This window comes from Mytilus galloprovincialis, chromosome 8 (assembly GCF_965363235.1).
Source record: "Mytilus galloprovincialis chromosome 8, xbMytGall1.hap1.1, whole genome shotgun sequence".
NCBI classification, from domain to species: domain Eukaryota; kingdom Metazoa; phylum Mollusca; class Bivalvia; order Mytilida; family Mytilidae; genus Mytilus; species Mytilus galloprovincialis.
This window is the reverse complement of record NC_134845.1, coordinates 18,389,348-18,408,151: the sequence shown is the minus strand read 5'-3', so window position 1 is coordinate 18,408,151 and position 18,804 is coordinate 18,389,348. Positions and strand designations below refer to the sequence as shown.

The 18,804-nt window shown below is 31.4% G+C and overlaps 1 protein-coding gene across 1 annotated transcript in view; it reads left to right on the top strand.

The window, feature by feature from the left end:
• LOC143085237 (transcription initiation factor TFIID subunit 1-like) overlaps positions 1-17,779 on the top strand; it is a 51,679-nt gene extending 33,900 nt beyond the window's left edge. Inside the window, exons 32-42 of the mRNA XM_076261474.1 lie at positions 314-406; positions 615-699; positions 1,086-1,153; positions 2,261-2,380; positions 2,611-2,703; positions 7,579-7,731; positions 8,251-8,374; positions 13,682-13,800; positions 14,377-14,460; positions 15,464-15,554; positions 16,909-17,779. Coding sequence (XP_076117589.1) covers positions 314-406; positions 615-699; positions 1,086-1,153; positions 2,261-2,380; positions 2,611-2,703; positions 7,579-7,731; positions 8,251-8,374; positions 13,682-13,800; positions 14,377-14,460; positions 15,464-15,554; positions 16,909-17,213 — 1,335 coding nt within the window. The 3' untranslated portion in view covers positions 17,214-17,779. The remainder of the gene's footprint in view (positions 1-313; positions 407-614; positions 700-1,085; positions 1,154-2,260; positions 2,381-2,610; positions 2,704-7,578; positions 7,732-8,250; positions 8,375-13,681; positions 13,801-14,376; positions 14,461-15,463; positions 15,555-16,908) is intronic.
• Positions 17,780-18,804: the final 1,025 nt, after the last annotated feature.

Genomic DNA, 18,804 nt, shown 5'->3' with positions numbered 1-18,804 from the left:
TAAAAATAATAATTTAATTTATCATATTTTATTGAAATCTATGTATATTTGTTAGTTGAGAAACATTTTACACATGATAGCCAAGTTGAAAATATTCGACACATTTTTCTAAGGACTACAATACAAGGATTTCTGATATTTGGATTCAGGATTATATAAGTCAGCTATACCATGTGATGCTTTTTAAATTCACCACTCAATAACTTCCTGTTTACCAAACACTATCATATTTTTACACTATTGAAATTATCTACTTGTGGCATTGGTATCATTAGTGATCAGTATAGCTCACAGTTTCACTTGTCTATTTCAGACCCAACCTTTCCTGTTTCCAGTCAGCACTAAGGAAGTTCCAGATTATTACAAGTTTGTTAAAATTCCGATGGACATGCAGACTATTAGAGACGTAAGATTATCCTTCATAGTCCAGATTATATCTATCATAGAGGGTGGAGGTTATATTAAAGGAAAGTTTGTCTGAATGAAATACATTTTGTGATTTTACTAAATTAATCAATTCATATCATATTATGTTCTTTATTGTTCGTAATGTCCACAAATATATTTAACAAAAAAGAAAACTTTTTGTTTATTTACCATATTCTTATTTTTAGAACCTTAGAAGTAGGAAGTACCATTCAAGAGAGCAGTTTTTGGTGGACGTCAATCAAATTGTAGAGAACTGTAGACTTTATAATGGTATGCTACTTATTTAATTCTAAAAATGGGAAAATGTAGAAATTATTGTGTGTATTTATCATTACCATTTTTGAAAAATGGACAAAAATACCAGATTAATTACTGAGATTTAAGGAAAATCTGCATACTAATACATGTATATTTATCTGATATCAAAATGCAAATTCTTATAATTGCCAAGTCGCATTATTTGCATTAATAAAAACCTTCGCAATAATTTCTGAGAGTACAGTACCATTTATGTTATAACCATTTTGCTAGTTGAAAATAGTTAAAGAAAACCCCAGAATTGAGGTGACTTTAGTTCAGATCTACTAGCTAGAGTCATGTGAGATATTTTGTTTAATGCGATTCAGCAGTATGTTAATTTACCTTGTAATTTTTAGGTCCTAAGAGTGCCTTGACACTGACTGCCCAATGTATTCTAGATTTATGTCTCAAAAGATTTGCTGAGGTAAGTTTTTTAATATTTGCTTTACACATCGGATGTAGAGAAGATTTATATCCATATACATCTTTTATACACAAATCTCATATTGTTTTTCATGCTTTCAAAAGGAGAAGGTTCAGTAAGACCCCTTTTTAGCCCCAAAATATAGCAGTTTTACAAAATTGTGAAAATGTAATCTTTTAGCTATTTACTGGGAAGTAGAATGCTTCTGCTACATAAATATGGGCTGTTTTTGACAATACAATGCACATATATCGGGTACTAACATCATTAAGTCATGCTAAATTATTGAAATCTTCACAATTTCAGCATTTTAGTAAAATTTTAGACAGTTTCCGCGTTAAATGAAAGTGGCCGCATTCGTGTTCATTCATAATATTGAAATGTAAGTTGTATTTGATGATAATACATAACATATATAAAGGTTTAGGATGAACACGGATGCGGCCACTTTCATTTTTGACAAAAACCATCTGAAAAGTGACTTTTTTTTGCATATTTGATAGATTTTTCATATTAAAGCTTGAATTGGAGCGTTTTTGATGACTTAATCAGTTAAAATCTTTCACATTAACTAATTGAATCAATTGAAATCTTAAGTGTTTAAAAAGTGTCCACAATCTTTCGTTAGATGAACCTGAAATTTGAGGCCAAAATCGGCCCTTACCGGATCTACTCCTTTATGATGTCACAAACAACCAAGGGTGAGTAGAACCTCAGATGGTCAAATATTTCCATTTGGTCTTTTGGACTTTAGCTTAAAAAAAATCAATAATAACTCTAAAGTAAGCATGTTGAACATTGAATTGAGCAAGAGGTTACTAAATTAAAAAAGCCATTTTTTTCTACAACATTAAAAAATGATATGATAGAGAAGCTATAAAACCAGGCAATTCTCTTAGTTATAATACTGTTCTATTAGGTATTTTAAAAAAGAAACATTGGGCACTTGAATTAGCAGTTTTCCTAAATATTTAGGACATCATTGTATATTGAATCTTTCAGATAGCACCATAGTAAAAATATAGCACCACTCCTAAGGCCCAGGTATTAAGAACACTGAACTATATAAGCTATATTTAATTGTCTTTATGAATGTTTTCATTGCAGAAAGAAGATAAGTTGATGAGACTGGAGAAAGCCATTAATCCATTGTTAGATGATAATGATCAAGTGGCATTCTCATTTATCTTGGAGAGTGTTGTAGCCCAGATGAAAGCTGTAGAAAATGTAAGTATCTTTTATTTGTCCTTTATTGTCCTTGTCTTAAATGTTATACATTGTAGTTCTTATAAATTATTTTATTTTGATTTATTGAAATTCAAGTTTTCCATTTCAAAAATATTCTTACCATGTCATTTGACAAATCTAATAAAAAGTGTATTTTTGCGCAATCTCAGCCATTCTATAACCTTTTCCTCACAAATTTTAGATGCTAATGATATTTTTTTTTCTTGCAGTCTTGGCCATTCCATACTCCTGTGAATAAGAAGTTTATCAAGGATTACTATGAGGTGATTAAACAACCAATGGATATACAGACACTGATGAAAGTAAGTATGTCAAACAAACTATTCAAATATATGTAGGTTTACTAGACCTTGTGGCACACAAATATATGTAGGTTAACTAGACCTTGTGGCACACAAATATATGTAGGTTTACTAGACCTTGTGGCACACAAATATATGTAGGTTAACTAGACCTTGTGGCACACAAATATATGTAGGTTTACTAGACATTGTGGCACATTTTTCTCAATTTTAAAAGTTCACTTTAAGATGCCATTGATTTTCATCAGTCCTTATTAGAATCTATTTAGGACATGTAGCTATAGGGAGTCATGTCTAACAAGTTTATTAAAGTTTGTATAAGATTGGACTACATGAATTTACCTATATTGAAAAATTATACAGCACATTATTTAAGACAAATTCTTTAATACCATGCTCTATGCTCATTTTAACATGGGTTTATTACTATTTCGATTCTAATATGACAATTTAGAACTTTTGTACTTTGAAGCTGACTTACAATGTATTTGATGAGGCTGAAACATTAGATAATCTTCTTTATCATATACTTAGACTAAATAACATATGATTTTTACTGTATGATAATAGCATTAAATTAACGTAAATTCCATATTTTTCGAATTGGTGCTTAGCGCTGAAGCACATCTCAGGGTGCTGGATTTCCTCGCTGTGTTGAAGACCCATTGGTGGCCTTCTGCTGTTTTCTGCTCTTTGGTTGGGTTGTTGTCTCCCATTTCCATTCTATTTCCATTCTGAATTTTATTAGTCCTCTACCGACAAAATTGAAGGGGACTTTAGGTTTGCACTCCGTCCATCTGTCAGTCTGTAGTTTGAATTTTGTTCTGGTCTAATGATTTAGTCCAGAGTTATGGACCATAACTCTTGACCATATCTAATGTTAGAGTACTATGTTAAACCATATTTCTGTACAAAGAGAGATAACTCAATTTTTGAAAGACAAAGACATTCTTTGGTAAATTGTTTGAAGATTTTTTTTGGCAGGTTTGTTTGTTATTTTGTATAAACTAATTTTCTGAATGCTATATTATTAGTATATATATATAAAAAAAATATGAAGTGAAATCCTTTACCAGGTAATTAGATAATAATCTATTTTTATTAATGTATATATTTCATTAAATTACATTGTGTAGATAAAAAAAAGTTGACAGTTTATAGATAAGTTATAGTCCGTTCAAATCTATATAAGTTTGTGACAAATGAAAGAAAAAATATTTGAAACTATTAATTATATTTGATTATAATTTGAAAATAGATATAAATTGTATTACGTCATATCTAATGTTGGAGTGTTTTCCACACTTTTTTTCCTCATGCTTGAAGATATTGATTAATAATTGGTATATAGTTTTATCATGACAAGTTACAGATCAAGTTCAAATTTTTGTTTCAGTCTAATAATTTTGTGCAGAGTTATAGTCCTTGACCTTGTTACTTTTAGCATTTCGCAAAAAACCAACTGATGTTGCAATTTCAATTGTGATGTCAATCACGTGTAGCCCATGTTCTATAGGATTAAAAATATTGCTATGTTTCCAAAGCAAAAAAGGAATGTCATATTAGAATGACATTTAAATAACTGCTATTGTACTGAGTAGATGTAAAATCAGAATTAATTGGCTGCATTAATTATTGTATATCTTCAACATCTGGTACATATAGAACTAAGAAGATGTGGTATGATTGTCATTGAGACAACTCTTCACTAGAAACCTAATGAAAGCATTCTTCTTTCAAGATTTGTTATAAGATTTATTACTGCAATTATTGTCTACCTTGTATATAAAGGAGAAGGTCCGGTAAGACCCCTTTTTGGCCCCAAAATATAGCAGTTTTACCAAATGGTTAAAATGTAAACTTTTAGTTATTTATTGGACAGTAGAATGCTTCTACTACATAAATATGGCCTGTTTTGACAATACAATGCACATATATCGAGTACTAGCACCACTAAGTCATTCTAAATTACTGAAATCTTCACAATTCTATCATTTTAGTTAAATTTTAGGCGTTTTTCGCTTAAAACGAAAGTGGCCGCATTCATGTTCATCCTTAATATTGGAATGAGAGTTGTATTTTATGATAATACATAACATATATAAAGGTTTAGGATGAACACGGATGCGGCCACTTTCATTTTTGGAAAATGACGCGTCAGCGGCATTGTTCCAATACCATTGACCAGAACAACAGGAAGTCGATTATTGCCTCCGCCTACCGCACTCGGTTTCATATTTACTATTTTACAAACTAACTGGTATCTGCTTGTATTCCGCTACACTCAAACAAAGTGTTGTAGTCGGAAGGGAACCAGTTTACATACTTTATTGTATTTACAACAAAAATGTTGACCTGTCCATAGGAAGGCTTGTATATTCCGCGCTTTTATTCTCCAAAATTGGACCTTCCAGTGGGGATGCGGACTATATAGTACAATTAGCAAGAAATAAGAGAACAAGTTCAATATTCGCGGCGAGGTGGTTTGTTTACGTTCCGCCGTCTTTGTTATTGATATTGTAGAGGGCGCTCTCATTTTTTTTCAAACTTACAATTTTAACTCATCCATATTAATAAGTTATTTCTTTTTACTATCAAAGTAAAAGTGATAGATATAAAAACTAAACCTTTCATTACAAATTTCTCCTTTCGGTTCAATGCATTTAGAATTTGTAAACTACAAAACGTAATCGGTTATTGTTCATTCCGTTTTGGTGTTTCGTACCGACTTAAATGGTTTGTATAAACGTAAGACCCTTCAAACATTAATGTGATAGGAATATTAAAGACTGTTTTACAAAAGGATAGAACTGTTTTATTTTCAAAGTCGTATTATAGTGATATCTGTCATGTACGGATTTCGACTCTCACCGGTTAATTCCTTCTTATACACGTGCTTTTTAAACTTCCTTTCAAAACATCGCAAAGTTCAAAACAGCATTAAGCCAACACTCCTGTAAAATGCTCAACTGGTTAAAAAAATGCATAACAAAATATCCAATACCGTTAATTCCTAAATATACCTCATATATGTAATTAAAAATACACGTTCCAGACCATATGAGTATTTGGACCGTACGCGTACGGTCCGGACTGTATACGTATAATCGTACAGTCCCACCATATGCGTACGGTCGGACTGTATGAGTACTGAGACGCGTATGGTCCAGTACGAGCTAACCATTTATCACAATCTTTGTTTTTAGTTTTATAAATTGTGTTCATTACAATTACTTTTAGATGGATAAATTGAACAATTGAAATTAAATATTTGTTTAATTGTATATCTGAATCCTATTTTGGTACTCTCGCCCAAGGTGACACTTACTACCACAATTAATGATATATTTTTTACATTTACATGTTTGCAGTTCATTCATGTTCCTTTGCATTTGCATTATTTTGTAAAGTTTCTAATATTCTAAAATTGTCGTCCCATATCATATTAATTTCCGATATCGTAAATTTCTATGATCATAATTCAATTAATGTATTACTGATCGACATGCTAAATACAAGATATTAACAGATTTAATAAGCGTGAATTTTTGTATGAGTTAAAAAATAAAGTTTTTATTCCAATTACAATTGGAACTTTTCCATATTAATTTGAGAGTTAAGTTATGTTGATCTGTACATGAACTTTACATGCATTTGTAACTTATAAAATTGAGCAACTTCTTAACGATATTAATCAGACCGTACGCGTATGGTTCGACCGTATGAGTATTTTGAAAAAGTACGCATACGGTCCAGACCGTACATGTATGGTCCAAATACTCATACGGTCCGAAACATACACATTTAGTTGAGAAAAATAAATATATACAAAATGTACATGAACCCCCAAAAATATGAAAGTTAATATTTTTGGACAATCCCTTCCTTAGGTATTTAACTCTTTTTGCTTAAATACTGAAAACAAATCTGGCAACCCCTTTCTTATTTTTACTCTTTTTTCTTAAAATACATTTAACATGGGTTACGAATTGAATATATCAGGTGTCCATTTAACCAGGTGCAGATTTGACTATACCGGGTGCCGATTTGAACAGGTGCCGGTTTGACTAGAATTCTTTGAAATTACCGGAGTTTCATAAGACCTTTGATAACAGTAACAAAAAGATTATTTAAAATTACCTAAAAATTTCTGGGAGAAGGGGGTTTCGGACTATGTACCAGTGAGAAATATACAAGCCTTTCTACGGTATTTATTTGTACAATTCAGGTAGTCTTGACCTATTCATTTGTCTTAAAAAAAACAGCCAGTTGTCATCTTCACTTCACACACACATATATACGAATATCAATTATATGCTTACGAGACATGTTGCATTGTTAAACTAATTACGGTATGTGAAAATCAAGAGTTGCATAAAAAATATCCCAATATTAGAGACAGTGGCGTCATTTTTCCTCAGAGCTTTCAGCTCTTTGATTGACAAAAACCATCTGAAAAGTGACATTTTTTAACAAATTTGGTTGATTTTTCATTTTGAGCTTGAATCGGATCTTTTTTAATGACTAAATCAGTTAAAATCTTTCACAAAAACTAACTGAATCAAATGAAATAGACACTTAAGTGTTTAAAAAGAGGTCAAAATCTTTCGTCAGATGAACCTGAAATTTGAGGCCAAAATCGGTACCTACTCCTTTACTTCAGCAATCAAAATCATTTACTTTTAATTGTGACTTTTTTATTTTTAATTTAAAAAAAGGTTTCATTTATTTCTTTATTAGATGTACTGTGGCAAGCAAGTAAAAATTTATAAGTGTATAAAGTTACTTCCAATAGATTACAAGCTAAAAAGAAGAAAAAAAGGAATAAATGTTATGCTGTGTGAACACTTGACATGTTTTATTTTATTATTATAGAAAGTTCAGGGTAATAAGTACCATTCACGAGACACCTTTATAGACGATGTGGAATTAATTGTACAGAACAGTAAACAGTACAATGGGGTAGACAGTGCAATAACCAAAACAGCTCATACTTTGCTAGATGTCTGTAAAAAGGCACTATCAGATGTAAGTAATAGTTGTGTACAATAGTAAACAGACAATGCAATCCATTTGTAAGTTTTATTGGTCATAATAATAAACTTTGGTTTTACTGTCGCAAGTACCGGGCAACACTATGCATCACTAGTTAAACTAAACTTACATGGGCCAAGCTTAAAGTACAATACAGTTATTCCTATTTCTGTAACCAGAACAGCTATCCCTACATCAGATGTCTATGAAAAGATGTTTTCTTCAGCAAGCTTAAGTATAAAAAGAATGTAACTATGTCTAAAGTAGCTAAAAGATAATAAGCTACATTTTAAAAATAATATAACAGATTCATCTGATTTATAAACAGGGGGGTATTGAATCATATACACAATATCAATGTGTTTCAAAAGATTTATGTAGGCTTGTATTCATGAGTTAAACAAAAATGCCAACTTGTTACAAAGTGCACAGTTTGAATAATTTTTCATTGCAAGAATAACATATTTTTTCAGAAAAACAAGGTTTATACATGATTAATTTGTTCAATTTTAGAATGATGAAAGTTTGTCTCAGATGGAGGGAGATATACAGGCTGCCCAGGAGGCTGCTTATGATGCTGCAGACATTGATAGTATCATGACTGGTACCTCAGTAAACCAGGAGGATAGCTTGATGGGTAGGTATTATAGGAAATGTAGAGGATCAGTGACTGTTAACTTTTCAAAAGCCATATCTGCAAACTAAGCTTAATTTTAAATTTGGGAATAATCAATAATGTGTTTTGTAAAACACATGTTTACATTTAGTTCAATCCCTTGTCAGAAGTGATAAAATGAGAAGTTCAAATGCTAAGATAACTTAAATTTTGTTGCTTTTCAAAATCAGTAAAAACTCTTTTCATCCTTTTTGCCAGATGCAAATAAAACCCTGTATTTTAAACGTTCGCAGAACATAAATTTACATTAGCAATAGCTATTATGAAAATTAATCAATAAGAAAATAATGTCAGGAATATACATACATCAAGATGAAGTTCCTGAATAGCCAAACAATGGGGAACTAATTCCAGTAAACAGCTACAATTAATAACATTAACAGTACCAATTTTTCTGCACTAGATGCAAATTTCGACAAATAATGTCTCTTCAGTGATGTTCGTGGCCAAAATATGTAAAATCCAAAGCTTATATAAAAGATGTAGAGCTATAATCCAGAAGTTCCAAAAAGTATAGCCAAATCCGTGAAAGGAATCAGAGCTTTGCATGAGGGAGTTACATTCCTTAATTTATAAGAATTTTTATACGACCGCAAAAATTTTAATTTTTTGGTCGTATATTGCTATCACGTTGGCGTCGTCGTCGTCGTCCGAATACTTTTAGTTCTCGCACTCTAACTTTAGTAAAAGTGAATAGAAATCAATGAAATTTTAACACAAGGTTTATGACCACAAAAGGAAGGTTTGGATTGATTTTGGGAGTTTTGGTCCCAACATTTTAGGAATTAGGGGCCAAAAAGGGCCCAAATAAGCATTTTCTTGGTTTTCGCACTATAACTTTAGTTTAAGTGAATAGAAATCTATGAAATTTTGACACATGGTTTATGACCACAAAAGGAAGGTTGGGATTGATTTTAGGAGTTTTGATTCCAACAGTTTAGGAATTAAGGGCCAAAAAAGGGCCCAAATAAGCATTATTTTTGGTTTTCGCACAATAACTTTAGTATAAGTAAATTGAAATCAATGAAATTTTAACACAAGGTTTATGACCACAAAAGGAAGGTTGGGATTGATTTTTGGAGTTGAGGTCACAACAGTTTATGAATTAGGGGCCAAAAAGGGGCCCAAATAAGCATTATTTTTGGTTTTTGCACCATAACTTTAGTATAAGTAAATAGAAATCTATGAAATTTAAACACAAGGTTTATGACCATAAAAGGAAGGTTGGGTTTGATTTTGGGAGTTTTGGTCGTAACAGTTTAGGAATAAGGGGCCCAAAGGGTCCAAAATTGAACTTTGTGTGATTTCATCAAAAATTGAATAATTGGGGTTCTTTGATATGCCGAATCTAACTATGTATGTATATTCTTAATTTTTGGTCCCGTTTTCAAATTGGTCTACATTAAGGTCCAAAGGGTCCAAAATTAAACTTAGTTTGATTTTAACAAAAATTGAATCCTTGGGGTTCTTTGATATGCTGAATTTAAAAATGTACTTAGATTTTTAATTATTGACCTAGTTTTCAAGTTGGTCCAAATGGGGGTCCAAAATTAAACTTTGTTTGATTTCATCAAAAATTGAATAAATGGGTTCTTTCATATGCCAAATCTAACTGTGTATGTAGATTCTTAATTTTTGGTCCAGTTTTCAAATTGGTCTACATTAAGGGTGCAATCAACAGTTTTTTACGTGACGTCATTCTGTAACAGGGCATGTAATAGTGGACCCATCATGCAGAAGTCAGATATTCATAGTTATATAGATATCTATACATCAATGGAAAGATAATTCTATGAACTTTCTGAATAAATAAAAAAAAATCCAACATCTCTTGTTTAAACATGCAAATTGGTACAAGGTATCAGCTGGAAATTAGGCATTTTCCCCCTAAAAAACCTTAAAAACAGACCACCTTTGGACACACGGATCAGTAACCTGTGCATATATTTGAGATTTCTTATAATGTGCATTTCGAAGAGCTTATCCGGCTGATTTAAGAAAATGTAGTTTCAGCCTACGTTCGCCTGCTCCGAAAGGAGCTATCTTATCTGACAAATCAAAGTGCTTTTTGCAACAGGTGAAAATCAGCTGTTTATGGAGTTGCCTCCCATATAGTAGGAAGTCACAAAAACATTTTTTTTTTTTTTAAATCTTGACAAAAGTGGCATTTTAATTGAACTTCAATATATGTTTTTCACATTGAACATAAAAAACAATCAACTTTTTCATTTAGTGGTATATAAATAGCAGGGAATTCCATCAGTATGTAAATCTCACTGGGGAAATACCCCTAGTTTTTAGTACGAAACTGTTTATAGCACCCTTAAGGCAAAACTTTGTATGCAAAATATTATATTTTCTAGCTTTTCTCAATCTGTACACTATACCGAGTAAAATGATGTCTTACTTTAAGGATTGTGACCACGAATAGGGAAGTTACAGCTCTTTTTTTATGTCGCGCAGTAGTGGCATATTGGCCAGTGGCAAACAGTTAAACTGGCAAATTCCAAACATTTCCTGTATCACATTTTCATCAGTTTTACAAAGAAAATAAATCATAAAATTGGGTTTCTTTTGAATAAATGGAATAAAAACTATGAAATAGGCATGAATAAAGTTACTTTAAATATATTTTGTCCCTAGTACTATATGAACTAAGTTATAGCTGAGTTGAGAAAATATTGAAATAGTGTTTTTCTTAGGAATGGCATGTGTACCTTTTTGACTACAAAAAGTACCAAATATATATTATAATGAATAAAAATTTATGTTACACTGATCAGGAGTAAAGGTCAAAGTAGAAAAAATCTACACTTTTCATATGCAACTTTTGGTTCCAAATATATGAGAGATTGAATAAAAATATCATGACGTCGCAAAAAATGAAAAAACTTCAATATTCGCACAGAGTCTGGTTTTCTTATATCTGGTTGCTATGTACAAATCTGTAATATTTGCATTAAATATACCAAACCGATGCTTTTAAATTAATGTATACATGCCGTACAATGTTTTTCGGAATTATTTTACTCCATTTGCTAACATATTTCTATGCTAAAACATCACTATATTTTATATTTGTCCCTTTAAGGGTGCAATCAACAGTTTTTTACGTGACGTCATTCTGTAACAGGGCATGTAATAGTGGACCCATCATGCAGAAGTCAGATATTCATAGTTATATAGATATCTATACATCAATGGAAAGATAATTCTATGAACTTTCTGAATAAATAAAAAAAAATCCAACATCTCTTGTTTAAACATGCAAATTGGTACAAGTTATCAGCTGGAAATTAGGCATTTTCCCCCTAAAAAACCTTAAAAACAGACCACCTTTGGACACACGGATCAGTAACCTGTGCATATATTTGAGATTTCTTATAATGTGCATTTCGAAGAGCTTATCCGGCTGATTTAAGAAAATGTAGTTTCAGCCTACGTTCGCCTGCTCCGAAAGGAGCTATCTTACCTGACAAATCAAAGTGCTTTTTGCAACAGGTGAAAATCAGCTGTTTATGGAGTTGCCTCCCATATAGTAGGAAGTCACAAAAACATTTTTTTTTTTTTTAAATCTTGACAAAAGTGGCATTTTAATTGAACTTCAATATATGTTTTTCACATTGAACATAAAAAACAATCAACTTTTTCATTTAGTGGTATATAAATAGCAGGGAATTCCATCAGTATGTAAATCTCACTGGGGAAATACCCCTAGTTTTTAGTACGAAACTGTTTATAGCACCCTAAGGTCCAAAGGGTCCAAAATTAAACTAAGTTTGATTTTAACAAAGATTAAATTCTTGGGCTTATTTGATATGCTTTATCTAAATATGTACTTTGATTTTTGATTATGGGCCCAGTTTTCAAGTTGGTCCAAATCAGGATTCCATATCAAGTATTGTGCAATAGCAATTAATTTTCAATTGCACAGTATTGCACAATAGCAAGAAATATCTAATTGCACAATATTGTGCAATAGCAATTAATTTTCAATTGGAGTTATCTTTCTTTGTATAGAATAGTAGTTGATAATATATGTTGGAAATTTGCCAGACATGACTTTGATGTCATTTTCTATTTTTATTTGCCAATAACTTTATGTAAATAACTTCATTGGAAATTTGCCAATATAAAATGTTGCTGATGAAGCTTTTTTTCCTTATCTTATCTAAAATGTTTTTAGATAATGTATGTTGGACATTTGCCAGACATGACTATGATGTCATTTTCTATTTTTATTTGCCAATAACTTTATGTAAATATCTTCATTGGAAATTTGCCAATATAAAATGTTGCTGATGAAGTTTTTTTTATTGTTTTATACAATAAACAATGTATATTCACTTTTACTACCAACCAATCTTTACCATTCAGTGATAACAAGCACTTTATTTTACATTTTAATATTTTATGATGTATTTAAAAGAGTAGTTATTGTTGCAAACTCCATTAGAAATTTGAATTGATATCAGTTTTGGAAAAAGGGAAACGGGGATGTGAAAAAAAGGGGGGGGGGGGTTTAAATTTTTCTCATTTCAGATTTCATAAATAAAAAGAAAATGTCTTCAAACATTTTTTTGAGAGGATTAATATTCAACAGCATAGTGAATTGCTCAAAGGCAAAAAAAAACTTTTAAGTTCATTAGACCACATTCATTCTGTGTCAGAAACCTATGCTGTGTCAACTATTTAATTTTAGATTTAAAAAGTTTGAAGAAGAAATCTTTAATTGATTTGTAAAATCTTGACATTTGTTTTGTGTAAAAAAAAAACATGTAATGTCAAATATTTGATCACAATCCAAATTCAGAGCTGTATCACGCTTGATTGTTTTGTCTATACTTGCCCCAACTGTTCAGGGTTCGACCTCTGCGGTCGTATAAAGCTGTGCCCTGCGGAGCACCTGGTTATCATTTTGTAACAGCAAATTTAATAACACAAAAAATCCGTATTTTCATGCCAGTACCGGAGTACTGGCTACTGGGCTAGTGATACCCTCTGGGACTAACAGTCCACCAGCAGAGGCATCGACCCAGTGGTAGTAATAACATTAACAGTACCAATTTTTCTGCAGCAGATGTGCATTTCGACAAATAATGTCTCTTCAGTGATGCTTGTGGCCAAAATATGTAAAATGATTTTCATATCATAAAGCATGGCAAACACTTCTAGCATGCTGTTTTATGTCATTATAGGATTTATCATATCAAATACAATCTAATATTTCTGTGATGAACATTTTTTGAAATATCTAAACTTTTTCAGATAATGAGAGTATAGATGATAACAGTATTAGAGAGAATATAACAATAGCAGAGGACATGTCAGAAGCAGAATATATGAAGAGATGGTCACTCAGTGAGGGCAATACCACAGGTCCACATGTAAGATATGGTTACTTGATAGTGTGGGCACGTAGTTTTAGCATACCTTGCTTTTGCTATCTCTTCACCCACCTGGCACTAAAAGCAATTTTAACGAATGCATTTATTTGGCTGTGTGGAACATAGAAATACACAGGCACACCCAGTCAAAATAAGGACATTAAATGTAATACCTCATAGAAAGAGGGAGAATTCTAAGCCCTCTACATGTAAAATAACCCTTACAACAACCCTATTAGGGGTCTGTAGGTGGCTAATTGCAAGACAAATTAACTGTCCAATCCAACTAAATCTACTGATCCAGTGGCAGTCGAAATTTTAATGAATCATCTCATTACATCCATTTTGCATGAAATTTTGGCTACTGGATGATAAACAGAAAACAATCAATCAATCAATCAATCTAATTGACATATTTTCCCAACAAACAATACAAATTATAATGTTAATATAAAGGTGCTTTCACACTAAAGGTTGCAATTCAAATCTGCATTTATATTGGTATAATGTTTTGATCATTTCTACTTTCTTATTTGTGCTTAATGGTATCTAGAATATTTGTGTGTTTAATTTCAGCATGAAGAATATGATTCTGAGTTTGTTGATGTAGAAGGAGATGAAATGGAATCAAGTCATAGAAGTCGAAGTTACATGTCAGAAGTGAGTGCCATAACTATAGTAATAGTATCATAAATATCAATGTTTTACTCATTAAAACTTAGACAGGTGATGATAGAAAACAAGTCATCAATTTAACCCCAAAAAAATGAAAATTAGACATCATTCTTTAGTTTACTTTAAAGTATTAGTGATTAGGTCATTATCTAAACTCATCAATGACCTGAAATTGTTAAAGTTTCAATATATCTGATCCTTTGTTGTTTAGTGGATAGTTATTACTCGATTTATTTCACTTGACTAGGCAGAGTTTAACCGATTCGCTCATTTTAAACCAGTCCATCTATAGATAGGTGTTTTAGGATAACCTCATCAATGAAGTGTCCAGTCATTCTTTTGTAAATTCCTTTGATGACACCGATAGGTGATTAGAAATCAATAATAATTATAACGGCAATCATCCTAATCACACACATCTTCAAATAGACTGTCCTTATGCAAATTAAAGCGTAAGCTCCGCCTGATCAGTTAAAATAACATTGGTAATAGCTATACCACATCTTATTTTCATATCAAAGGAGTAAACTTCTTTTGCTGTTCTGTCTCCAGTTCATACATGTATTAGAGTACCCCTACAGTTTTTTTTTAAATAATAGCATAGTCATCTTATTAATGCTCATTGCTATCATTCATCTCCTGAATATTTTCTTTTTGTATGCACAGAAAAAAATGTGCATTCATATAAAATATAGGATTTAATAATTTTATAGAATACATGATTTAAAATTATGTTTGCTTGTCATTGGGTAACACAGTTAAAATTACTGTAAATCAAAAATTTTGCACTATTTTTATTATTTTAACATTTGTGGTAAAGAAGTATAGCAAAAATAAAAATTTGCCTGAATTTTGATAGCATTATCTGTATGCAGCATTTCCTCTGTCGTAATAGTTAATATCACAATTTTATCTTTTGTTTAACTTCTGCAATAATAAATGTACACAAACATTCCAGAATGTGAAGTTATTTAACCTTATATTTCAGGACCATAGACAAAGTTCTAGTGCAGAAAATGAGTCTTTAGCTAAAGACTTACAAATCACTCCAGATCACTCTGAAGATGAAAATCTCTCAGGTAGAGTATGATTACATATGTTTTGTCAGAATTTATAGGAAAATTAAGGGTTCAAACCTACCAACATCCAAAACTAAAATGTTAGACATTTACATCCATGTTTATAACTATGAATGCTGTTAGGAATATTGATACTGCAGTCTGTAAGCTTGTTGTCTAAATCAATTGCCATTATTTGATTTTATCATATACTTAGCATTGGTATGATAGCTTTTGCATATGTGTAATGAGCGGAAGTACACAAGCCATAATTTCCCACCCGGGCTGATAACCCATATCAAGGGCGTCTCGTGCAAAAACCCATAACAGTGCTTCTCGTGCAAGTTACTTCCTGTGTTTCTGGTATCGATTGTTTACTTTTCCATTGTGACGTCAGATATTTTTTATGACGACGTCAAAATTTACTGGAACTTTTGTGGGGATAGTTTAGTACTTGCTAACAAATGCCATTGACAATTAAGAATCATTTTTATAGTACAACAAACAGGGAGTAATAATGATCATAAAACTCCTCCAAATTTTCAATGTTTCAAAATGCCTCTATAGGAAATGTTACCATACATATATATTGATGGGGTCTCATTGAGGGGTTCTGATCCCGGGTCCTGCTTACTGTTTTGTAAGATTCCGGTATCCCGCGTACGCTATGTACGTAAGCAATTTTCATTTTTTTTGTAATTTCCCGTGTCCCGCTAGACTTCAGTTCCCGTTTTCAAGGCACAATAATTCGACTTTCACGTTTCACGCTTATAAACAATCGGCAATCCCGCGTCACGCTTAGACCCCAATGAGACCCACTATGGAGGTAGTGATGCTGTTGTTGGACAATTATAGTATATTTGATTCATAATTTAACTTCTTTATACAGTTTTTGACTGTTTTAGTTATTGCATTTGTTTATTCGCCTTACATAAAACTATTGTCGGAAGTATATGATAAAGCGATTAATACATGGCCTTTTCCATATCAGCCTGGGTATCATCCCTCGACCCATATCAGCACCTCGACTCCGTCTCGGGCTGATATGGGGGTCTCGGGATGATACCCAGGCTGATATGGAAAAGGCCATGTATTAATCTCTATATATGTATCATCCTAATATATAGATATAAGAAGATATGGTATGAGTTCCAATTAGACAACTTTCCTTCCAAGTCAAACCTTTTAAACATGTTGCATGTATTACCTTTTAATACTTGAAAAGAGAGCTTCCAGCAACTGCCTTGAATAAAACATTTGTAAAATGATTTAATGATATAATATACATGTATTGATATCTTACCGTTCTGTGATTAATTTTTGATTGGCTGACTCGCTACATTTAAGTTTTATCTTAACTCTTATTTCTGTTAAGGTGAGAGTGATGGTGAAGAGAAAATGGATATGAGTGGTGAAAATCAACAATTCTATTCAGAACAGCAATATTATGATCAAGAGGGAGGAACCTTTACTATGCCAGGTATTCAGGACGAAGACGAGAATAGTTTTGATCCCTCAGACTTTTTCATGCACAGTGCCTTGGCTACTGAGGCACAACAACAGTTACAACAAGGGGACATTAACGAAGATCTGCAGGTGTCAGATTCTGATGAAGAGGAAAATCAAGCTGATGGAGGAGATGATAATGAAGGATTTGATATTGACGAATTTTTGAAATGATTTTAGTAAACTATCATTGTAAGAAAATGGTTTAATGAATGTTGATTGAACATTGATAAAGATTTTATACTGAAAGACATGCTAAGTGACTCTTATAAACCAGGTTGTATGAGAAATACTGTTTTGAGTGTATTTTTTGTAAAATTGAGTTGCATGCAAGTATTAAGATCAAGATGTCAGTGAATTTGTATATAATCCAGGACATTTAATAGAATCAAGATTTCAGTGAATTCGTAAAGGAACTAGATATAAAGATCAAGATTCAAGTAAATTTGTGTAAATGAATGAAGTTTTATGCTGGTAATTATCAGTATAGAATAGTGCTGTAATTTTCAGGTTCAGATCATTATCATTTTTCATGGAAAGATTGTAAATGTGTGTTCAATTACATTTATGTATAGAAAAACAATACAGTGCTATATTATGTTTCATCAGTTTCAAACAATGTTTATTTTTGTAGCAAACTGTCTCTAGTTCTCATATGTAAATTGTGGTAAATTGCTTAATTTAAAAACATAAATCATTGTAAAATATTCATAATCATGATAAAAAATTACAAAAATCAGTGCTTGTTTTACTGTTTATTTATGCATATACATGAAGTTAAAACCAATCACTGTAGGATGTAGGCTATTCTGTCTATTGTTATATATTTTCATCACCTTGAAATATTACTTTAAACAATTTTTTTTTTAAATCAACAGATGTGCTGCATCGGATAGAAATTGACCTCATGCAAATGCATGGTACACATGGTCATGTATACGACTTTGATTGAGTTTGGAACACTCAAATTTGAAATTACAGATGTATTTTTGTCTTTTGTGTAGTATTATTACATCAGCTTAATTTTCATACAGTTACAGACTTTGCAAATAATTTTTTTTAACCCCCAATAGTTTGACAAATGTCAGTCAGGGGTACTACTTGTACAAGTAATTTTTATTAACTTGAAGAAGTAAATATTAATATACTTATATAAGTAAATTTGTAGGATACTTATACAAGTGTATTTTATTTACTTGTATAGGTAAACATTTTTATTTTGGCTTAGTTATGTCCCTTAGAGGCTTAGACATTCAGATTTTTTTACTTATTAAAGTAAAAAAGTCCTATCTTTTTTTCATGATTTCTTAAGACTTCTTCGCTCTAATAGAATTTTTAATTGTCTGTCCTTTGTAGATGTCTTTACTAATCATTTTAGTGTAATTTCATGGACAATGAAAATCTCATGTCTGTTATCTTCAGAACACCCAAGGTGCAATTTTTGAAGACCTTGTGCAAATACTTGAGATCTTTGCGCAATCAGTTTCTTTGTTGAATTAATGAGATGAAACATTGAACTCTAATAAAAAATTACGAGCTGACCTGAGAAAAATTGTTAAAGGCATATTCTTACATCTCAAAACTTGAGAATTTTTGTGGGATTGTAACAAATAAATACTTTATAATACAAGTAAATTTTTTATGAAAATTAAGGGGAGATTATTCAAACATTATAATTAACTTGTATAAGTATATTATATTTACTTCTTCAAGTAAATAAAGATTACTTGTACAAGAAGTACCCCCTGACTGAATGTGTTGACTT